This window comes from Centruroides vittatus, unplaced genomic scaffold, assembly GCF_030686945.1.
Source record: "Centruroides vittatus isolate TY-2023 unplaced genomic scaffold, ASM3068694v2 contig_971, whole genome shotgun sequence".
Classification (NCBI taxonomy): Eukaryota; Metazoa; Arthropoda; class Arachnida; order Scorpiones; family Buthidae; genus Centruroides; species Centruroides vittatus.
Window position 1 is genome coordinate 2,702,719 of NW_027122644.1, and position 26,326 is coordinate 2,729,044.

Genomic DNA, 26,326 nt, shown 5'->3' on the forward strand with positions numbered 1-26,326 from the left:
CTCTACTGTAGTTTATGTCGTCAGCTATTGTTTTGTTAGATACAAAATACAAATATAAACTGTAATCCCAATATTTATATTAAAGCTGAATTGCTGGATTAGATTGGGCTATATTACTGCTACTATTAATAATTAAATGGTAAGTAATTTGGCTTAGAAGTAGGCATTAGGTACCATCTCTTATTAAATTTAATAATTATAGTTAAATTAATATTTATTAATTAATTTAGAAGGTTCTGGAAGGGTTCAAGTTCCATTTTAGATTGATTTGTTGCTTTTTGCCTTTAGCCAAATTACTTAGCATTTAATTATTAATATTAGTAGAAATATAATCCAATCTAATTTAGCAATTGTTTAGTTTTGTTAGATGTTAATTTACATTGATGCTTTATAGAGATTTTTAATGGGAATTTCATGAGGTTATTATGAAAGACATGTTGGTTTAATTTGAAAGTACTTTTTTAATATGCTTTTTTGAATCACAGTTTTTTATTGGAACCCGAGAAATGTAAAGTTTTTCAGATATTTTGTCTGTAAATTAACATATAATAGCTTTTGTAAGTGAAATATAGAATAATGAGGAATATTATAAAATTTTTTCAGTGTAAGTTGAAAAAATTTTAATGATTATCTCTGATATAAAATTGTAAATTTTGGAAATTTTTCATTGTAACTTTTTAGACTGAATAATGCTAAAAATTGAAAACATAAATTTAAATAAAATTTCTAAATATTCTGGAAAAGTAGTAAATTTGTTTTAAAATTAGGCTTTTCAAATCAAGATACATATTTTATCCGCATGAATTTAATACTTGAAAAATATATAATTTGTAAAAATACGCAATTTTAAAATAAAAATTTTAATAAAAATGAAAAAACAACCAAATATTTTGATAAAATATTTTCTTAATTTATCATGTGTTGATAGCTAGGATATGTTTATATTGTTTATGAAACTCTCAGCTTTGTTTACATTTATTAAACTTTTATCAGCATATTCATAAGAAATGCTTATAACTTATATGTGACATATATTTGTAAATAAAAATTTAATGTGATAAAATAAAGAAATAAAAGATTAATGAGTTATGTTTTATCAAATATACACTCATAACTGCCATAAATGATTGGGCTAGATTTGGATATAATGATTATAAATTAGAAATGAAGTCCACACAGTAAGCGGGAGTTACGGGTTCGAGTCCCGCTTCAGGCTGATTCTTTTCTTCCAGTTTAATCTAAATTAATTAATTAAATATTATAATTATTAATTCTAATACGAGATGGCACCTAACGCCACACTCTAGTGCCAAATTCATTTCTAATTTATGATCATTATATCCAAATTTAGCCTGATCATTTACGGCAGTTTGTGGGTGTATATTTGCTTACTATTGGGTTTTGATTGGTGTGTATATTTGTATGTTTTATCATGTAATTCTTATACAAGTTATTTATATTAAACAATTAAAGAATAACTTGATGTAAAAAATTTGCACAAACTAAAATAGATTATATTTTTAACAGTGATAATAAAAACTACAAGTATGAATCTGACATAATAAGAACAGAGATTCTGAACAAATTTAATTTTAAACACAAAAATTAAAAATTTAAACTAATGAAAACATTGAGTTTCAAAAAACTTTATTTTATGTGATAGTAATTTCCTCTTCCAGTAGTCAATATTTTAAAAACTAATGGAGAAATCATATGGATGATTATGTTATGTCAAAGTTATTGAAAAATGTATGCAAAATTATTGGAATTTATAAAATGTTACCTTTTATTTTATCAAGTTTACTTCAACAAAAAAAAATAATTAAAATATTAATTACAATAATTTCTTTTTTGTTTTCTAGATTTTTTTAATGCTTTTTATTTTTAATCCAGATATTTATTTTCTCTTGCAAAATTTAAAAATTTTAATAAAACAACAAAAAGTTAATCAACTAGGATGATTTTTTGTAGAAATGTTTTTTAGTTTATTTTTTATAAGACAACATGAATGTGTAGGAAATATAATCATTAAAATTTTTAAGAAATTAAATAAAGGATATATTTCATATAGGCAAACTTCGCATTCGGGATATGAAGTTTAGGCCGATACGTGAATCATCAAAGGTTGAACAAATTAACATCAATGATCACATTGAACAATTAAATGGAGATGTGAAAACATTAGTATTAAATCTTCAAAATGAGAAGTAAGTTTTTAAATATAATATTTATTATTTCTAAAGTATAACATTGTGTAATAATAAGATTCTTTTGTAAATTTTTTAATAATAGTACAGAGATTTGTGAAAATTGTTTGAATTTTATTTTAAATATTTTTAAAGCTGGAACTTATCTTAACATCAATCAATATTATATCTTCCTTGAGTCACTCACTATATATAATATATTGGGACACTTAAGCAAAAAGTTTGAGAAACACTGCTCTAGGTGATGTGAATATATTCATATAAATTAATAAAAGCTATTTTCTGAAATTATAGAGCATGTTGTATGCAATATGCATGAAACTTTGGTGTGAAATGACCCATATAGATGAATATCTTTTTGATATGTAAATTTATTGAAGCATCTGTTTTCTAAGAAATTTCTTTAGAAACTAATTAAAACGTATTTTTCATACTTTACATTTTACTAATAATAAAATTCAAGGCCAGAGTGAATGGAATTGAAAGAATTTTACTGACTCTTGACTCTGCTCTAAAATATTCAACTTCAGTGACTCTGACTCCACAACACTAAATATAAACAATTTAAAGAAAACGTACCTCAGAAACCTTTAACTGATGCAAATCAAAATTTAACATTACAAACGTTTTCAGACCCCTCCTGGGTCCTTCCATCAGGTAAAAACCATTAGAAACAATTTTTTTGTCTAAAAAATCGTTTCTAACGATTTTTACCTGAGGAAGGACCCAGGAGGGGTCTGAAAACGTTTGTAATGTTAAATTTTGATTTGCATCGGTTAAAGGTTTCTGAGGTACGTTTTCTTTAGTAAACTCCGATGTGCAGTTGTTCGTTTTTATTATAAACAATTTTTTTTACACCTTAAATTTACAGAATTCTAAATGACAGTCAAACCTTGGTTTTTGAATGACTCATTTTTTGAACAGTTCAGTTCACAAACAGAATTTCAAACTCATAATTGCACCAGTCGCTGAACAATAACTTGGCAAGAGCCAGCCATAGATTAGAGAGAGACAGATGGTCAACTCCTTATACTTCATATGTTAAAGAAAGTCTATGGTCAGACTAATCAATGACAGGATCACCTATTCAGAAGTTAGTGGCTCTGAGATTACCTCACATCATTAGACATCACAACACAAAATCATTGATGAAGTTGCTGTTGAAATTAGATTTCAGTGCACATTCAGGAAAGATACTATTTTCGTTTTTCAGTATGCATTGCAATTGAATTTAAATCAAATTAATTAATAAATGCCATGTTAATTGACATTCACATAATATAAATGGCATTCAATAATTTGTGTTTAAATATGCTTCAGTTAAATTAAATAACAAATTTTATTAATATAATATTATATATTATAATAATTAATATTTCTTACTGTAATATTACATTGCATTTGTAGGCATTTTTATGCATGAAATACAGCTAAAAAGGTAAAAAAAAAAGGCTTTGTTTTGGGGGTCAGGAACAAATTAATTCATTTTATATTGTTTTGTATGGGAAAATTTGTTTTGATTTTAGAACAAATCAGTTTTTGAACAACTTTTAGAAACAAATTATGTTTGATAACTGAGGTTTAACTGTATATACTAAGTATCAGTTTTGTGTAGTTCACAACCTGTATAGAGTAGTAAGAAAGAATTGCAATAAGCTATTCACTACTTTAGCAGAGCTAAAATTCCATGCATAATGGCTCATACATTTTACTAATTTAACTGTTGGTAAAATCAAAGACATTTTTAATTTATAAAATAAAATTTTGTATAAGTAATTAATATTACATTGACTTGACATAAGATGATCTATTTAATTTTTTAAATATTTTATTAGGGATAGTGAAATAAAATGTGAAATAATGGAAAAATTACTTCAAGCTGTTTTACAAGAGGTAAGAATATTTTATTAGTATTAAAATTTAAATATTATATTCTTTTAGAAAATTAATATATTTTGTATGTATGTATATATGTATGTATGTGGTGTACCCAAAAATAACTGGAATTGCAACAGAACATGCAAGCAATTTGTAATTACAGATTGTGCTGTTAGGTGTTGTTAGCTTAGGGTTTTCCATCCTAGTCTGCCTTGCGGCATTAATCTGTGTGGAGTGGTTTGGTCTTGTTGCTGCTTTGTGTGTCTTACTTGCAGCATCCATTAATTACTGTGTTGCATGACCACAAGGAACAAAGAGTTTTTTGTTGGAGAAAACTGCATCTGGGATTGTTGTTATACTTTGGCAGCCTGTAAGGGCAATGCTTTGAGCAGATCACAAGTTTATAAGTGGTTTTCTTTGATTCAAAAATGCATTTTGTCAACTGGAAGACCTGCCACAACCTCACCATCCTTCAATGAGCAGAAATGAGGAAAACATCAAAAAAGTTTTACAGGCCATTAATCAAGATTGTCAAAATACCATTGATCAAAGAAGAAATTTATCATGGGGTACCTGCCAGCAGATTTGATCAGAAGAGTTGAGAATTAGTTGGATATCTGCCAAATTTGTGTCTCATGCTCACACAGGAGCAGAAAGACAAATACTAGTGTTTGTCATGGCTTGAAGCAGGAACTACATAATGATCCAAATTTCTTTACAATGATTCTAACTGGGGATGAGTCTTGGTTCTGTGTATAACACCCAGAAACAAAACTTGCATCAAGCTAGTGGAAACATTCAAATTCACCAAGACCCAAGAAAGCACATCAAAATTGATCAGAAAGCATTAAGACTATGTTAATTTGTTTCTTTGATGTGAATGAGATTGTGCATAAGGAATTCATTCCTACAGGACAAACAGTGAACCAATACTTTTATCTTAATGTTTTTATACGACTGAATGAGAGCATGTAGTAGAAATGGCCAGAATTGTGGAGAAGTGGAGATTGGTTCCTTTACCATGACAATGCTCTGGCCCGCATGGCTATATCTATCCAATAGCTCTTGACAAAGAACAGTATAGTTTGTGTGTCCCACCCACCCTATTAACCGGATTTTGCTTCTTGTGACTTTTTTCTAAAGAAAGTTCTCAAAGGAAAGTGATTCAGTGATGTGGATGAGGTGAAAGAAAATATGTCAAGGGCCTTGAACAGTATTCTGGGTCAAGAGTTCCAGAATTGTTTCCAGCAGTGAGTAAAATGTTGGAATGAGTGCAATGACACTGGTGGAGAATACTTTGAAGGGAACTAAATACAACTGCTTAAAAAATAATTATGATTATTTTTGGGTATCTCTATGAATATATCAGGTCAGTCCATAAGTTTATGCATATTTTTATCTACAAAAAAAGCAGCAAAAAATTTTAATTAAATTTTATTTCAATCTATAATGTATTCACCATTATTTTGTACAATTTCTTGCCATCTTGATGGTAGCTTTTTAATCCCGTCTTCGTAAAATGATTTCGGTTTTGAATCAAAATATTCAGAAATAGCCTTTTTTACATTGTTCTCATCCTCAAAAGTTTTCCCTTCTAAAAAATTCTGCAAACTGCGAAAAAGATGATAATCACTGGGAGCAATATCTGGTGAATATGGTGGATGAGGTAAAATTTCCCAGTTGTAGCTTTCAAGTTTCTGTACAGTTATTTTTGCAGCATCTGGTCTGGCATTGTTATGCTGCAAGAGAACCTGCTTTCTGTTCACTAACGACAATCGATTTTTTTTTCAATTTTTCATTTAAATGCTCTGATTGCTCACAATACATTTGAGCTGTACTTGTTTGATTAGGTTCTAACAGCTCAAAGTGAATTACACCTGACATATCCCACCAAACAGACAAAAGAATTTTTTTTGAATGCAACCTACCTTTTGCAGTCGGTTTTGGCTGCTTGTTGCGATCCATCCATTGTCTTTTTCTCGTCACATTATTATAGAGGATCCATTTTTCGTCTCCAGTAACCAGCCTACCAAGAAAAGGTTCTAAAGCAATGCGGGATAAAAAAGACATGCAAATGTTTACACTTTGTTGTCAATTAGCTATTGACAGTTCATGTGGTATCCATTTTCCTAGCTTTGAAAGTTTTCCGATTTGTTGTAAGTGTCTATGAACAGTTCCATGGGATGAATTTAAACGTTCCACAATTTCATCAACTGTTAAAGATGGTTCTGCTTCAACTAATGCAGAGAGAGCATCATCATCAAAGTCAATGGATCTTCCAGTATGAACCTTATCCTCCACACTAAAATCATTGTTTCTAAATCTTTCAAACCACTTCTGCACAGTCCTTGCACTGATTACAATTTGATTATGTACAGTATTTATTTTTTTGGCTGCATTTGTAGTATTCTCACCACTTAAAAATAAAAAGTATAAAACATGTCTTTTATATTCATCGGTTACTTCCATTTTAACAAAAATAAACAACTGAAATGTTCACAATTCTGAACAGTATTATATGAATGAGATCCAATTTAACACTTCAGTGTAAAAATTATCACATTAGACTGACATGTTTAACAGTAAAACAAGATTTTTCTCAAGGTCATAAAAATGCACATGGACTTACAGACTGACCTGATATATATTGGGTATGTACATATTGTTTAATATGTATAATATACATATATATATATAAATATGTAAATATTTATAAATAATATATAATATTTTATATTTTTATATATATATATATATACATAAATATATATAAATAATATTATATATATTTAATATATAATATATAAATGTATATTTTGAATAATATACATTTTATTAATGTTGATAATATACATTTTGTATGTAAATGTAATATATTGTATATTATATAATTGACATGATATATATTATACATAATTATATATATAATTCATAATATCATTTATAATATACTACAATTATAAAAGTGCAAAGTTACTGTAAAAACAAATTCAAATTTGAAATTAATTATTATGAATAATTAATGTTTTTCATACTAAAGTATTATACTTTTTTAATGAATAATTGATTAAAAGTAATTTAAAAATGATTAAAAGTTTATATGGTTGTAACATTTATATACATGTGAAAACTATAGTATACAGTCATTGCATTATGCAAAATAGAAAAATATTTGGATATCAGTTTTTAAAAGTTTTGTAAATTAATAAAATATAAACTTACTTTATTTATAATTTTTTTAATGCTGAATGAACATTTAAAAAAATTTTAATAATATAATTTGAAGATATTTTCTTATAATTAAAATACTTTTTAATATTTCAGCAAGTATTTAATAAAAATGAATAATTTTGGATTTTTTTAAAAACATCTTTAAGTTTAATAATAATTAATTTAAAATTAGAATTTATAAGGTGATAATAAAATAAAAGTAAAATTTATTATGTAAACTGTTGAAATCACACTATTTTTCAAATGACAAACAAGATCTGATTATGTAAATTTTATTTTTAATATTAATTTATTTTTTATTTAATAAAGAAAGCTAGAAACACATTTTAATGAAATATTTGTGCAGAATGAATGTTTGTTTTATCATTTATGTATCTAGTTGAATATTGATTTTATATTTTTTAAGTTTTGGTTATATTAATTATTAGCTCATATAGTTTAATTACTCAAAATTAATTACATCTTTTAATAATAGTTTTTTATATAGAATTCTGCATTTTATTATTCTATATTTACAACATTAATAAATTTACATAATTATTTTTATATTTTACTGACTTTCATAGATTTTATTTTGATGATGCTATTTTCTAATTAAATGTAATGCTTGTTATAATTTTACTTATTTTTTATTTGTAGGAAGATTTTGATCAAGATTCTGCATCTACTTTGGGACTCTGTTTAGCACAAATTCTAAATGAAGAATTTGTTCGAAAAATATTTCCTCAGGAGATGGATGATGAGTTAGTATCTTATAATTTCAAATTATTTAAACTTTTTATTAGAGAAAAATTAGCTTTTATTTTTATCTATACCAGCCAGAACCTTTTAAATATTCAGTTTGATAAGAATATGACTTGCCTATTACAGTAGTTTGATGTCAGAATCATCAGAATTTTGAATCGCATTCACACTGAATAAGATCTAAATATGCTATTCATCTCATCTTTCTTGACTTTACAAAATTCACTATTTACAAAGGAATAAAGATTACTGAAATTATTTTCAAAATTTGAGTAGTAGTAAATTTATTTAAAATTCAGACTTTTTTATTTTAAATCATATTTTTCACATTATGTTAAGATACCTCACTGAATACATATTTTTACTAAACTTATTTTCCTTCCATTTTTCTGAATATTTAAATACTTTTTAGAATATTTCACAAGGTATGTTCATGCATTGTCATATCTGAACAGTAATAGCCTGTTTGATCAATTCTTTTCTATTATATAAGTATAATTTGAAATTTAAGTTTATTAACCCTTTCCATGCTGGTATACGCCTTTAGGAGTATGTCACGTGACTTGCCGTTAATTGGTGATGCGACATACACCTTTAGGCGTAATTAATCAAAACATTTGATTAATTTGCGTTACATTCGATTTTCCAGCGATCTTAGCTTTGATTTGCTCTTCTGTAGGTCAATTGACTTTGTTTAAACCAATAAGTGTTTTGTTACTACCCCTGGGCCATAAATATTTTGGTAAAAAGGACTCCCTACCATTCTACAGCAAATCTTCACAGTTGACTACACAGTTGACTGAAAACAATCAAAGGAAAACTTCTTCACAGTTTTATTGGGTATCTTCTCTCTTTGTTGACATTACTTTAACTAATCACAGACTTGTGAAAGGAAAATTTGCCGCGAAAAGTCCTGCTTCCAACCTTCCAAGTAAAATGTAAACAATCGCAATAAATTTGCTTTTTAAATCGTTTTTTAGCATTAATTAACTAATTTAATGTACTTAGACATTAAATTAGCTAATTCTACAATATTTCGGCAGTAAATATGTTTTTAAAACTATCTAGCAATAAATATTTCCAAGAAAATCCACCTCCCTATAGTAAGTCTATGGAAGATTGTCTTGCTGTTAATTGGCTTTAAAGTTTTTGTTTCTATGCCTATTAGGCTCTAATTAGTAATTTATATTATTACTGAATCAACTTCAACAAATGAGAGTTTTTTTTAGAACCATTTGATCGGAATTTTCCGGCGAAGAACCAATCCACGTATTAAAGTCAGAATGTAAACAAATGTTAAAAAATAGCTATATTCTTCATTTTAGAGCTGTAATTCTACTAGTTTTTATGTTATTTGACTTTACTTAGACAAGAAGATTTCTTATCAAAAGCTTCTAGCTGAAAAATTTACCGGGAAACTCATTACTTCTGGATATTGCGTAATTGCAGGAAAAAATTAACTAATCACTTATTTTAGTGTATTATTGTATAAAGCATTGGAAATATATAAAGAAAGTGTCAAATATTCACTATTTTAAGCAGAAATATATGATGATAAACTTTAACTTGTTGCTTTATGATAACAATCAACTCCTCTCCCTGCTAAGTAATTAGAGACATAGTGTAAATAATGACAATAACTTCTTCCCCACTCTAGCTAGAGAGATATAGTTTGTTTTGTTTAAAAGAAGACAGATGTTTACCTAATAGATGCACAAAGTTCAGCGATTCTCTGTAAATTAATTATTTTTGTTTTGGTCTTAAACTTCAAATTTTAATATTATTTTAAATTTGTATTAAACTATAAATTAAACAATCGTAAACTGTAATATGTTTTTAATCAAACACAAAAAACAGATTAAACATAGCGCGATTTTGAAGCAAAATATTGCGATTTAAAAATTATCTGAAAAATGCAAAAAATGCATTGCATGACGAATTCCACTCAGTTATTTGCTGTAGATCACCAGCAGGGGAAGGGTTAAATACTGTATATATAGGGTGACTCAGGAGGAGAGGGAAATATATTGGGGAAACAAAAGAATAGGTCATTATAAGCAAAAAATTTTACATGAACATGAGTATTATTCTCAGTAGTTTCAGAAATACAACTGTATCAAAGTTGCTCACAAGTTTGAATGTAATACACTTGTCAGTCAATGATAATGAATAACACTTGTGTTACATTCAAAACAAATGCTCAAAAATCAAATCTTGAACTCCAATACACTTTACAACTCATGTCTGACACTCACTTGTTGTTTCTCTGAGTTAGTGATGATAATCATTATGTAACTTGGAGACAAAATTCGAATCTCATCACAGCATCTGGAAGCAGATGTTGGACATGCTAATAGTGATAAGGATGTAAGTCAAAGCAACATAAAATTCAAATGACTCAATTGTAAAGTGTATTGAAGTTCAAGGTTTGATTTTTGAGCATTTGTTTTGAATGTAACATTTGTAAATTGTAAATAATTGTGAATAACAAAACATCATATACCATTTTTCTCGATTAAACTGCAGGATTCAAATAAACCCCAGTCTTTGAATAAACTCTGGGGAATAAAGATGTTGCTAAAAATAAACCACTGTCTCAAATAAACCCTGAGTTGAAAAGCATGGAAAACATGTTAAATTACAGGTAAACCCCATATAACACAGTGCTTTTATACCACAGATTCACTCTAACACGGTTTGAGAATTGGGTAAAACCTTCGTACAACATGAAATGTAATAAAAACTATTAAAAGCGAACTTTATGTAATTTGAAAGTAGGGAAATCCTCGTACAGCAGTTCAATAAACGTGAAAAGCTTTTAAGTGTGAAAGATACTTCATTTGACATTTTTCATTTGAGCACATACTATCGAATTTTCCTGCATAATTTTCATGAACTATTAGTAGTTAAGTACGGTATGTAAATTTTATTTTCCCACTTTCTGTTGATACATATGGTCCTTCTCGAAACTTGTTTCAGTGTTGCCTGATCTCAAATAATATTCCCTCCGCATAAATTACTTTTCAAATGCTGCTTGTAATCTTTTTTTTTTTTGGATTTACTTATGTAATGGATCTGATTTGATCTATTGCATCAAAATTTTAGAAAATAATCAGATGTAATGGAGAGAAAAAGTTGTTATAGATTTAAATTTTTGTCAAAGAAGACATCAATAAAAATAATATATATGATATAATAATAACAAAAATCAATATTTGTATTCATTAAATCTATATTCAAGTATTTTTAGAGAATTGAGAAATTTATATGCTGTATTTATTCTAATAAAAAGCACACTGCCTATAACTTTTTTTTAGCTTTCAACTGTGCTATTTATTAGAATATGGTATTTTATTTATAAGATTATAAGATACATCTAAATACAGTTCAATTAACAAAGTTTACTTATGATTAAAATTTTTGTATAATTCTAAAATAGTTTTAGAAATAAATTATCTAAAATAAATATCTATAAACTAATGATTATTTTCTGAAATTTTCCATAATTTTGATAAACCTAATAATTTTTATATTTATTATTATATAATTTAAATTATAAATTTCGTATGTCTCATTTTGTGTATGTTATATATTATTTAGGTAATATGTTGAATAATTGTTTTCATTATAACAAATTTCTTCAGTTTTTTCATTAATATAGTTGTATTTTTAGGCACAGTATAGAACCATAATTTGATTTATTTATATTATAGAACGTTAGAAGATTCGATGGGAACACCTTTATTTGTGATGTTTCGGTAAGTTTATTTTCAAAGTATTATAATATATAATTTGTTAGAATATTAATTTTATCTTATAAAGATTTAACACAAATAATACTGAATATTGGGTTCTTACCAAATATTTGAGATGTTCACAATTAATGATATAAGATGTAAGAAGTTCTTAGCAATACTGCTTTTTGGAATTGATGGATGTTAACATTATTGATGCAAAAGACATTAACTTGTCATTATTATAATCAATGTATATTTTATTTATTTTTTATATTATTTGATAAATAAAATAATGTAAAACAATAAAAATAATTTTTGTATCATTGCCACTTTATATTTTTGTCATAATGCAATTTAATTGATTCTGTCTCAAATATTTCATTTGTTCTATTCACTTTACAACTACATCTACAGAATGTTAATGATAAGACTAGCCAAACTTTAGAAGATGATAGAACATCAAAAAATAAGTGTAATTAATGTCAAACAATTGCCAAATTATATCAGACTATATTACATTACTATTATTAATTAAATGCTAAGTAATTTGGCACTAGAGACAGGTGTTAGGTGCCATCTATTGCTAAATTTAAGTGTAATTAGGAAAAAAAGCTAGTATCCCAAAATACTTAATTTTTAAGATAAAGGGAGAGTTAAAGTGCTATAAAAATATATATATATTTTTTAATATCTCAGAAAAATGAGAGATATTTTCTTGAAATTTTTCTGTATAGTTTTTGCTCCAGAAAGCCTACATTTTTAGAGGGTTTTGTGGGTGAGTTTTTCACCATAGAAGATGTGGGGTGGGACATTTTTTTAAAAAATGTGTATGATGCCTCTGAAAAATAAATTACTTTTGATATTATATTTAATCTACATCAAATTTATCAAAGAAAGTTACTTTTCAGAATCTTTTCTGTACCTAGTGGAAATTTTTATGGAAAATATACCAAGTTATGGAACTTTTACTCAATTTACATAGCTATATGTGAGAGAGTGGCTCATAAGAAAAGATAAATTCTGCCAATGTGGATCATATTTCCTGTAATTGTGAAAAGGATGACTAGGAAGACTACAAGAATTTTTTTATTTGTATAAGTCTTTATTATTTGTATTTTTTACAATAATCTTAAAAAGTTACTTTTGTATTTTTGTTGTTTTTGAGTAATTTTAGATTTTTTGCAGTTTTGTAAATAAACAAGAGAGAACAAAATACAGTATGTTAAATTTGATGTAGATTAAAATAACGTCAAAATTACTTAGTTTTTCAGCAATGTCACATATGCTTTGTAAAGAAATGCCACTCCACATCTCCACACCTCCACACATGGTAAGAACAATTGCACATGTAAATCTTTGTAAATGTAGGCTTTCTGGAGTAAAACCATACATAAAATTTTAACTAAATAGCTCATATTGTATCTGAGATATTAAACAAAATTTTTTTGTAGCACTTTAACCCCCTATATTTTGAAAACAACATTTTGGGATACTAGGTTTTCTCCTAATTACACTTACTGTTTGGTGTGCTATTACCTTCTGAAGTTTTCCAATGTTGTTGGTAACACCCTGTATGTAATAGTAATGTAAATAAAATGAAAGAAACAAGAAGCAAAAAGTATTTGAGATTATACTTTCTAAATTGCATACCAGTAAATGTCATGCTTTTAATGGTCATTTAGGAAATGCAGTATATATTGTGATATGCTTTGTGTGAAGGTTTTAATTTCCTTTCTAGCAATTTGATGTGGAGTGTATGGTAGTATGGATTATATGCCACTGTGAGTTATGTGCAGGAAACCTTGGTAGTTTGATTAACCCATATACTCAAATTTGTATCTCTTATTTTCTAATAGATTTTATTTGTGTCCAGGCTTATGCACAAGATTTTTGAAAGGGGGGTTTAAAAAGAATTTTTTCACAACATAGTTTATTAATATTTATAATATAAGTATGAAGACATTTTTTTGTATTATTTTGTAATTTTTTGTATTTTGTTTTACATTATAGGTTAGGTATTTTTTGCTTAATTCTTTTATTCAATTTTTTAATTATTTTCAAATGGGGACTTACAATTGTGTGCATGGTCTTGTTTCTATGTAATTTTATAAAGAAAATAATTTATTACTAGATAATAATTAGTTAGGTTTGACTAAGGAATTTTTGAGTTTTTATATGGATTATTATAATTGTATTCTGATTAATTGAATTAATTGGCATTACAATTTATCCCAAATTCTAACTTGATCTCTAATATACTTAAGAAATACATAGAATGTAATTGATTAAATTAAGATTCTTGTAAATGCAGTACTAATGATATAGTGTAGGGAGTAGTTGCTGAAATGCTTATGAAATTATTACACAGATAAACAAAGCTAATAACATGACATTTTAAAATAATATATATATATATATATATATATATATATATATATAATTGTTTCTTTTTTATTATTATTTTAATATAAAATAAGCAAATATAATACAACTTTTAAAGATAATATTCACTTAATATTAAAAGATAATGTCTCTTGAAATTTTTATTAGAAATCTTTGTCAAACTCCTGAAGAGGATCCTAGTAGACAACCTCTATTAATGATTTTAGCAGAAATGACAACGCATCAACAGCGTTTAGGATATCTTCTTTTATATTTTCTTAAAGCAAGCAAAGTTCAAGATAATAGAATGTCATCCTATAGGGATTATGTAAAAAGTTTGGAATCAAAAGATTTAGCAACATGTTTACTTAGTGATTTAAGGGTAAATAATTTTGCAATGGCTTTAAAATATTATGTGATTTTAAATTTAAATATTTAAAAATATATTTAAATATTTCAGTTATGTCAAGAGGATGATGTTAGGATGTTTTGTTATATTATACCAGACATTTACACCCAGGTAATTATTTAAAGTTTTGGTTACAGCTAACTTTTGTAAAGAATTTAGATTGTTGTAATCTAAAATATACATATTTTATACCATATTTTAGTATCAAATATAATTTATGTCTTTCGTATAAAACTTGTATGAAATATGAAAATGCTACTAATTATCTTAAAGAAAAAGTTTATTGACTAAGCTAATTTTTGACAGAAATTTTGTTGTTATTTCTAATAATCAAATTATGTTTAATTATTTAAATACAAAGTTGGAAATTTTTGTTTGTTATTCATTGTCACAATCTAAATACATTACAGAAAAGCATCTTTATAACATATTGTAGTAACAATTCTTTGAGCTGCTTTTTCAGTTGATGTGTGTTTCTTAAGTGTACTGTATAGCAGTGCTGAATAATAACATATAAAAAAAAGAAAAGAACATTTATGGACACCTTGTACATAGATTCAAATAACTTCTTATGTTTTTCCATTTGTATTGAATAAATTTCCATTTTTATCATAGGAACAGGATACCATAGAAACTTTATATCTTTAATAAAAAAAATAGGTAGAATTAGCTTATTAAAAATTAAAAGTTAAATTTTTCAACAGAAAAATATTTTCTAGATTTTTCATCATTGGTTTATAATCAAATGCAAAATGTTTTGGTTTGACCTTGAACTAATAATTATAGTGTTGGCTCTATTATCTGCTAATTATTTTTCAGTCAGATTAAGAATTGAGCCATTCACAAGCCAAATTGATTAATTCCGTTTGTAAATCTTTGATATAATTGTTATTATTATTACATTTTTTGTGTAAGTAATTTTATATATCATTACATTAAAGCTATACTTTAATATAATGGTATATACGAATACATTCTACAATATTTATTTAAATTTAAAGTTTAAAAAGAATTTTTTTAAATAATTTATATTATCAATTTTCCTACTTTTTGTTTTTTGGAGTTAATCAATTTGGCAAGTGAGCAGCTCAATTAATGATTGCTTGTCTAGGAATACATTTATACAATCCAATAGTAAAAGTTTATAACAACTTTTAAATTTCTACCAAAATTTATATATTACTAGTCTAAAATTTAACATTACAATTTAGATATTATTAAATTACAATTATTTAAAAGTATAATTTGGTTTAAAAAGTGAGAAAAATGATTACTTTGTTTCACTTATTCAGAAAATACAGTTCTGGGAATTTGTTTTTTTAGATTATATAAAAATATTTATATTCAGTTATTGTATTGTTAACTGCGATACAGTATTAAAAAAAATTTTAAATGTATTTTTTAATAATGATTTTTTTGACTTAAATTTAAAGATTTTGAATTATTTTTATTCTTTAAAATATAGTTTCCAAATATTGCCATTGGAAATGCTGAATTGTTAAATCTTATTGTATCCTGTATAGATCCAACTCAGGTAAATAAATATAGTATTGTAAAAATAAAATATACAGTAGTACATCAATTATCTGAAACAATTCGGGACTGGGGTTGTCCAGATAACTGATTTTTCAGATAACTGATCATTTATGAAAAAATATATTAAACACAATACTGTACTGTATATAATTTGTATTACACGTCTTACAAATACATACCTTACATAATGTAGGCAGAGAGGATTACATAATGTTGGCAGGGAGGGGGAGAGTGCTGCAACGCTACAGCACTAGCGAAAATTTGAATTTGCCAACTGGAATGCTTTCGGTTAACTGATGTTTTGGTTGATCGATGTTCTACTGTATACTAAATTAAATGTTTTGATTTTTATAAAATTTTAAAAATTAATATTAATTATTTCTGTTACTAATATTGATAAGAGCAATAATTGTTAATTAATTATTGAATGTCTTTGAATAGAATAATAATAAAAATAATATTTAATCAGGCATTTAAATAGAAAATATATTTAAAAGTAAAATCTTATTACTATTTAATTTTAGTGATTTCTTTATTATTTAACTTTAATAGACTTATAAGAAATTATATATATTATAATTCACAATAACTCTTTTAAAGTAGTTAGACTTTTTGTATTTAGAAAAATCACAATTTTAGTATAATTTTGTTTATACAAAATTCTACAAATGAAAATGTTTATGAATTAATTTATGTTGTTGCAAATAAAGCATACAAGATGATTTCTCATAAAAAAAAACAATTTATTAAAGTTAACAAAACAAGTTAAATGCTTAAACACTCAAACTAGATAAGATATACCTAATTGTTAAGTAAACATTTTTGAGGTTTAAGACAAGAAAACCATCAAGTGGAGATTATTTCTGAAAAGAACTGGAACAGAATCATTTATAAGTGCTTCTTTCTTTATAACAGTTTATAAAATGTTGGCTTGACCTCTAACAGACAGAATAGCTGCTTTGTGGCAATATGAATTTATTCCTAAATGTATAAAGTTTAAATGCTATCATCAAACTTTTGTGATTTTTTAAAATATTTCAAGAATAAATAAATAAGATAACAAATTTATATTTAAAAATTGTTTAATATTTTTATTGTATATTTAATATTTAAAAATTATATATTTAATTTATATCTTTTTATGACGTTTCAGTTGAAATTTTATGTTAAATTGCATTTTATTTTAATATGTTGACTATTTACATAATAAATGTTTGCTGCGTTATGTTTTTCATTTCAGTTAAGTAATCAAATGATTTATTTTTGTTTTAAAACATAGCTTCAAGATCTTGTTTGTCATATTCTTCAAGGCAATATGGTAATGTTTCGCAAAGACTCGTTTTTATCTGTTTTAAGTAAGTTCTGTCTTATATCATTAAAGTAAAATATAAAGAAAAATTTATCATAAAGTTTGTTTTAGAGTTTAAATTGTTTTCTTAATATTATAGAATAAATGAATATATTTAATTTACTTTAATGTAGAAATTTACTATTTACTAATTTGTGTTAAAAAATACTAGTAAAGATACATTAAATAGGTAATTATTATGTCAACAATCATCTGATAAGTATGTAATTAGAAGAAAATAGTAAAAATATGAAAAGTTTTCCTCTTAAAACAAATATAATTGGGCTGATTGAATTGCATAAGTGTATTTTATAAATACTACGTTATGGTTGTAAATATTTGAAATTTGATAGTCTAAATTTTTTTATACTGATTTATTTAAAATTTAAATTCAGAAAAAGAAAAATCATTAAGCTGATGTAACTATAATTCTGTTATTTATATTTTTAATCTATGATAATTTGGTTATATTTGTTATACAGTAGAATGTTAAAATTTTTCAATCTTTCTCTAATATAAAATATCTTCAGATTTAAAACAAGCATTAATAATAATATTCTAATCAAAGATTTCTCTGCAAAACATTATATGTAAATTTAATATTAGTATGACACTCTAATACAGTGGTACCTCGTATAACGTACGCCTTGAATAACGGATGCTACAAACAATGGACTTTCTGTTTGGCCGTTACATGACTCGAGCAACAGACTGGCTGCGAACAACGGACTTTCCGGCATAATTGGTGACTGCTCCATGGGTGCGTTCTTTAATAGTAATCGCTCTGCGTCTCCGCTACTACGGGAGTGTGCTGCTGTTTGTAGGCATTTAGGAACGACGGTGAAAGAAAAAAAGATGGCGGCGCCCGCACTATCGATAGTATTGTGATGGAGGAATCTATAATTCTAAACTATGAGCTTTAAAAGGCAAAAGAAGGGTCCCAATTTAACCATAAAATGGATTATTTGTTGAAAGAGCATTCAAAATATCCCCGAAAAAAAAATTCGTAAAGACACTTATTTCACTGCGTGCGCTAACTCGCGCTTTCATGATTTCTAAATTCTCATTCATAAAACCACATAATGGACCTGGAAACAAAACTATCTGAGCCATGGAGGATACCATGTTGCTTTTCACAGTAAACTACTGCTACAAGCGGCCGTTTTTGCTGTTCGACGGCGTGCCCTCCCACCAGAATTTAGGAACGCGTTCCACGGGAATTTTTTAATGGATGTCGCTCACGCAGAGTTATGCGGAGGAATAAAAGAATGCACCCCATGTTCATTTTTTTATGATACAGTACAGTTATTTTATGCTGTGGAACGAATTAGATGTTTTAACATGTATTTCTATGGGAAAATGTGTTTCGTATAACAGATGTTTTACTTAACGGACGTGCACTTGGAACGGATTAAGTATGTTATACGAGGTACCGCTGTATTATATTGATACTTGGTAGTTTTGCTTATCAGCAAATATTAGAAAACTGATTTTTCCAAGTTATTTTGCTCACAGTCAAATCAGTATTCAAAATAAAAATATATTATTAATATAATTAGAAAAGTATACATATTATTTTTATTTTAACATTTTTTAAATTGCTTTAAAAATGATTTATTCTTATATTAATAATTTGTTTCATATAGATGCCAGTTTAGAATGGGAATCTTTCGAACAGTTTTGTTTGTGGCAATTAATTGCTGCTCATAATATTCCTCTTGATTATATACTTCCGATATTACCAAAATTAGAATTTCAAGGTAAGTTTAAATTATTAATTTGGTTGAAAACGTTTGTTAACTGGAGTATTTAAGGTTTTGTTGGATGAATTTATATATTCATCCAGTATTTGATTGGACATTCGTTTGGATAATTAGATAATTTTTGATAACTGCTTACCACACTGAGATAACGATAATTAAGACTCACCTCAACTACTAGCTGGTGTGTAGTACTAAGTGATGAATAATAAATGTTTTCATAACTCCTTTTGGGTTCTTCTTCAGGTTTACTAAATTTGAAAAATATGCTGGATCTTCCTGAATAAGGTTTGTCGGTTTTGAAAAACCAGTTTTTTGAAGAAATTTGTATAATTTAAAAACCGGGTTTTCCCAAGTAAAACAGCCAGTTTTTGAGCCTATACCTAAAACATAAAAAGTAATTAATTATTTGATTAAAAATATCAACATTTTGACACAAAATCGTCTCTGGCATAAAACAGGAATATTGTTAAATACTAAGTTTCATAAAACTAACTACAAAACAAAAAATTCCCCTACGCCTAAAATTCAGCTCAATTCAAGCTCTGAATGAGATGGTTGGGACCTTATCAGAGCTGAGGAGCAAAAAGTCAAAAGAACCATACTTCTACAAGCGACCTTTCATGAATACAGTCCCCTAAAATTGAGATCAATTTCATCAGAAGGTACAAACAGAATAACAAAAAATTTTGATTTATTATTTAATTCTGTAAAGATGATTAAACCCAGCTCAGTGGCAAGTGAGAGAGTTTTTTCTGTTTCTGGCAATTTTGTGTAAAATAAGGACATGGTTGAGCAATAGATCTATAGACGTTCTTTGCTTTCTAAAATCATATTTTCTTGAAAAATAAGAAATAAAATAATATTTTGCAGGCATTCATTGTTATTCGTTTTTTGAATGGTTTTCTATGGAGTAAATTTTGTATTTTAATGTAATATTCTAGCATTTTATTTTGTTTTGTGTTTTTTGTAGACTTGGTCAATTATATTTTTTTATATTCTTGAAATGTTACAAATATTAAATAAATTCAAAAGTTTTAAAATAAGTTGAAAATATCTCGTATTTTCTTTTTTGGGGGAAAAATTCAAAACCGGTTTCATAGAAAAGTTGAGATTTGAAAACCAGTTTTAAAAAGTTGGTTTTTGTATAAACCCTATTTCATAATCATTCATAAATATAAATTTGAACATAAAATCGAATTTTAAGATGCAGAGTTTGAATAAAGTGAACTTATGCGCATGCACTCCCTATGTCAACTTTATATACAATGGAACACTAAATATCATTGAGAATGTTTAGAAGGGTCTAAAAATATGTTCGATTTCCCACATCAAATGCAAAAAAAAGACGTTTAAAACAGTACAGTAGAAGTCCAGTTCTTTGGGGTAATCCTTAATTCTCTCTCTTTCTCTCCCCTACAGTGGGAATTTCAAAAAATCCCTTCTTAATGTGCATTCTCATGGCATACCGTATTAAAACACAATCAAAAATGCAAAAAACTGCATCTAAAATAGTATAATAGAAGCCGAGTTCTTCACAGTAAGCCTTAATCCTCTCCCTCTTCCCCACGGGGGAATTTTGAAAAATTCCTTCTTAGTGTACATTCTCCCTCTGATGTACCCTGTGATGTACCCTCTGTACCAAATTTCAACTTTCAGCTCCTAACCATTTGGGTTCTGCGTTTATTATTATCATTATCAACCCATCTCAATTATATTATAAGATTAAATATTATTATCTACCATACTTTATATAACTCAAATTATTTTTTTTAAACGAAAATAATTATGAAATTAATAATGGCAATAAAATTAGCAATTTAATTACAGAATTTTAATGATATACTAAAAGTTTAAAAAATGTTTCATAACATAACATGAATATGGATGTTTATATTTATAGTATTAATTCATTTTAGTATTGAGAAAAGTGCTGTGGTTAACATGATTTGATATCTGATTGCAATCTGCAATACAACAAAAGTGTTCCACTTCTATAAATTAATTATGTCTATTTAACTGCTACTAATTTACTTTGATAATATATGACATTGATCATAACATTTCATGCTACAACATTCTCTATATTAGTAGTATATGTAATCCTTGACTTTTGGATATTGTTTTTGGACAACTTGCTTTTTCACACATGATACTTTGATACTACTAAATTGCTTTTTTTTTATATGTAAAATTTGGACTTTCATACATTTTCAGCTGACAAATAAAAATTTAGAGTTATCATGTAGTGCTGATTTATTCCAGTTTTTGGTTTTAATAATATTTTTATTTATTTATTAAGAGATTATAGTTTTAAATATATGATTTAAAATTTGTTTTTATAAAGCATTTAATGCAATGAAAACACAGAAATAGTTGAAAAAGATAAATAATATAATAGCTCAGTAGAAATTGTTATATATATATATATATATAACAATTTTCAACCATTATATTTTCCAACCAATTTTCAACATATTTTCAACCATTATATATATATATAAACATAAATTCAGACAATTTTGGTATATTTGTGTCATTACAAATTATAACAGATTTATCCAATTGTCAGTCATTTAGTGTTTAAAATGATCTATTTAACATATTTTCATTTTATCAATATTTATGAGGGTTTTCTATGCATTGATTTTTAACCGAATTATTTTAAAAATCAAAGTTTGAGAAAAATATAGTTTTACTTATAATATATGAATTTAGTAATTTGTTTGAATGAATGAATTTAATATGTAATATTATACAAACAAATATTTTAATTTCTATCTACTATGACATAATTTTATATCTTGATCATTGAATATTTTAATATTTAATCATATGAAATTCAAGTTTTATAAATTTATTAATTCTTACAGCGCATGCTGAAGCACTTACAAGTATATTGCTCTTATTAAAACAAGAGAAGTAAGTATTAGTTATTGTTTAAAACTTTATTTCAAATACATAATGATTAAAACATCTGTAGCTTGTAATTATGTAATTATATATAGTATATACACACTATATATAATACTAGGGTGCATAAATTAAGAATGTTCCATGATTTAATTGTCTTAAAAATGAAATTTGTTTTTAATCAAAATTAGTAATCATATGTATTATAATCCATTGACTAGTGAAACCTTCTGGAAATATTCTGATATAGAATTACCTATACAAAGTAAGAACAACTTTAAAAGAGCTCTCCAAACATTCCTTTTAATTTCTGATTTAACAACAATGTTATTGCTGAAGATAAAATTTTTGTTCCAGATGCCTTTATGATAATATTTGTATAACAAGGTGAACAGCCATTGGTAGATTGGAAGCTAGTGAAAATTAAGCAGAGGTTTCAGAATTTTTGTCTGAAAATGCCCTTTCAAGATTATCAGTTTCAAACAATTGCACAAAATCTGCTATCAGGAAAAAATTTTGTGGTGTTAATTAAATAAATTGGGTTATGAGTTGTTATAATCAGTTTCAATAGACAGTAACATGTGCTGTGCTAGATGGACATCTGAAGGTTGAACATGAAGGTACAACATCAAAATTCAATAGATACATGACAGTTTTTCAGCTTTTTTTGGAGATGAGTATCAAGATAGACTATAGCTAGAAACCTTTTTGAAGGAAATCAGTAAGCCAATAAATTTGTAATCTCTAGCCCATTAACCTATATCCATAAGAGCTCAATTGGAATGGAATAGACAGCATCAGAATTGGCCACCTGAATGGTGGGGAATGTTCTCATCACAGATGATCCAAAATTTTTGTTAACAAATTAGTTTTGATGCTAATTCATCTGGAAAAAAATTGGCATTAGATTTTTCTCTTCAATATAATGCAAAGAGAGAGTTTCAGAAGTGATGGAACAACAGTATGGGCAGTTATTATGATTAATGCTTTCACTTCATTATATGTTGTCAATAGGGAATCTTAGAAAATCTCAGATATCTGTGTATAGTCATTCTGTCTTTACTGATTTCAGCTATTTGATGTATGAGTATTTTGCTTAAAAAATAACTGTTTTCTTCTTTTTTGGAACATAACTAACTAATGTCATGTTGTCATTTAATCCATGTATGGAGAAGTGAACTGGTTTTGTCTCTCATTTGCTTGAAACACAACAGTATATCTGGTTTATTTTATTTTATTGTTTTATATGGAGCTGCATCAGCAATTCTAAATAAGCATTGCCATCATATTCAACTAATTTGAGTTGCACATGATGAGTTGCACACTTTGATTCCATAATTTGCTAGCTTGCTTTTCATGCTTTGTCTGAATGGATAGCTATCACAAAATGGGATCAACAGTTTATTAATTGCAACATTTTTGTAATCAAACAATTCTATCAGTTTCATATAAAACGATTTCAGATGTATGAAAATGCCACCAATTTATCAGATTAATGATGCTCTGCTCTTGTTTTTTTGTCGTCAAATCAGATACTTTCAAATTTTTCAAATACAGACATGGTTGCATGATATATTGGGATTTGACATTTTACTAAGATACTGTTTATGAATTGGAACATTTTAATTCCTTTCAACTCCAGTAACCAAAATATTCTGATGAATGCATTCAGACATACAACCAACATCTGCTGCTGAAATTTTTTTAGACAGTATTCTATCTTTATGGTTTGTGCATAGGATGACTTTAGCATGCAAGATGAAATGAATAAATCCCAAGACTGTGTGGGAGTTTTAGTTGCTACTTCATATTTGGATCCTGCTCATTCAAGTAAAATGTTAGAAGAAATAATTCTGGACATTGCTGGGCCTTTTTTTTTATCCCAAAGGAGTTATTTTGAGAGAATTGGTTTGATTTAAGTTTTCATTGACATTTTGACATCAAAATTATCTGAAGATTTTTCACTGCTTGATGACTGACTGTTTTGACAACTCCAATTCTCAAATCATATCCCATTTTTTTGTTCCTAGCAACGATAAAAAAATGTAGATATTAATTGAATTGTCAAAAACAAAAGAAAAAAGTGCACTGGAAATGTAGATTATGCATTTCTAATCATAATGACATGTCATACTGAAGAGGATGCATTATAAAAACAGTGATACATTTTTAGTTTCTAAAAAAAAATTAATAAATTCTATATTTATGTTCTATGTAAGTTATAAAATTGTAACTTATTATATATTAGAAATAATGTCTTTTTTTTTATAATAGATTTTAGTATGTATTAATTGATGTGATATTGGGTTTTATGTAATGTTTGTAGATTGACCCAAAAAAAAAAAGGGCTAGAGGACTCTTAAGTGGAAGCTAAAATGCTTATTAGTATAATGGTCATAGATATATTATATGTTAGTTATTAATTAAATTATTAATGGGCTAAAATGCATGATATACCCTACTAGCTGTGGTTCTCAATCTTTTTGAAGTCGGGGAACACTAAACTTTGACATTTTTTTCTGCAGAACACTTACATCAGCTTTAAAGCAGGTGGCAAACCTTTTTGAAATCAAGTGCACTTGGTCTAGTATATGACATCATTGGCATTTGCAGATTACATTCCCATACAAAAATTATTATACATTCTATTGATTTTTCCTTTGCAACAATTTTTAATTGTATATTTGATTTTTTTGTGGAACACTTGAAGTGGCTTCACGGAGCACCTGTGTTCCACAGACCACAGATTGAGAACCATGGTTCTACAGTATTAAATTACATGAATTAGTAACAATATACATAATAATCAAATTAATAGAGTTAAAAGCAGTTTTAAAATAGTTAATAAAAGTAAAATTCTAGATTATGTGATATTTTTCAAAACTTTGATGAATTATGTCAAAATGTATGTCCCATGTAAAGTTTGATTAAATTTATTGCAAGTTTCATTTAAATATTTGAATTTATATCTCATTTTCTTAATTTATGCTCATCAATGTGTATGATATACAATATTATAAATAGTAAATGAATGAAATTATTAATGTTAAGATGATGTTTTAGGATAAGGTTAAAATAAAAATAAAATAATCAACCATTCCAACTTCAGCAAAAATTCTTTAATCCTAAGAACGTTTTCAAACGCATTAAGCATCCATCTTCAGTTACATCTTTATCGTGTGGAAGGACAATCGCAACATCAAAAAGTTTATAGATTTAATGAATCAAAACCCCTATGGTTTAACTCTAGAGTTGGATCAGCAAAGTTATAACAGTGTTAATTTCTTGGATCTCACTATAACATGTGTAGGAGGGGAAATCCGCACGAATGTCTATCGGAAACCGACATCAGTCCCAATCGTTATCCCTAGGAACTCCGCAGACCCTGGGCATATCAAGATGGCAGTATTTCGCTCGTGGATACAGAGAGCACACACACACACTGCACCGATGTTTTAGATACAATTAAAGAGCTACAATACATCCGAACAACGGCTTTGCAACATGGCTACAGAACAGAAAAAATAGATGCTCTCATTAAGAAAGACCATAACCGAACACGTGGGAGGAGTCGAAACCAACCAAGAGAAAAAGTGATCCTCGATTACATTCCTTTTCTTAAGCCGTTGGTTAAAAGGATTTCCAGGAGTAGGAATTTGCAGGTTATTTATCGACGTAATCCGACCATATACAAGCTTTTAAGGAATGATAAGATGAAGTATGAGCGTAACTCACTAACAGGAATTTATTCGATACCATTAAGGGATCATAGGTTCGATTCTAAATTAGTATATATAGGGGCAACTTTGAGAAATTTAAAAAAGAGGATTAATGAACACAAGCGATCGGTGGAAAAATCAGTTGATAGTACCGTCCTGGCCAGTTATGCTAAGCAGCAAGGCATCACGGTCTTTTGGGACCAAGCCTCTATCATCAGGTCTACTAGATCGAGACACGCAATAAAGTTTTTCGAAAAATTGGAAATCCACAGGGCGCAGAGAAGTACGCAATGCATTAATTATAGGGACGCTGATGGGCTTTCCACAGCTTGGAAATCTTTGTGCGATGATTTGGACTAAACATAGAAGTACGATAATCCTAGAGCTGATATTGTTTTTAAATCTTTAATGACGGATGAAGGCAATTGTAAAGAAATACTGCGATAATCCGTGATTGGTTTA

General features: G+C 27.0%; 1 protein-coding gene across 2 annotated transcripts in view; it reads left to right on the plus strand.

The window, feature by feature from the left end:
- The window catches only part of IntS3 (integrator complex subunit 3), a 111,885-nt gene that overhangs the window by 68,678 nt on the left and 16,881 nt on the right, over positions 1-26,326 (plus strand). For both annotated transcript variants that reach the window (XM_067282891.1, XM_067282892.1), the window contains exons 16-25: positions 2,072-2,207; positions 4,043-4,100; positions 7,956-8,059; positions 11,774-11,818; positions 14,348-14,561; positions 14,640-14,699; positions 16,054-16,122; positions 17,404-17,479; positions 19,119-19,232; positions 22,106-22,154. In XM_067282891.1, coding sequence (XP_067138992.1) covers positions 2,072-2,207; positions 4,043-4,100; positions 7,956-8,059; positions 11,774-11,818; positions 14,348-14,561; positions 14,640-14,699; positions 16,054-16,122; positions 17,404-17,479; positions 19,119-19,232; positions 22,106-22,154 — 925 coding nt within the window. The remainder of the gene's footprint in view (positions 1-2,071; positions 2,208-4,042; positions 4,101-7,955; positions 8,060-11,773; positions 11,819-14,347; positions 14,562-14,639; positions 14,700-16,053; positions 16,123-17,403; positions 17,480-19,118; positions 19,233-22,105; positions 22,155-26,326) is intronic.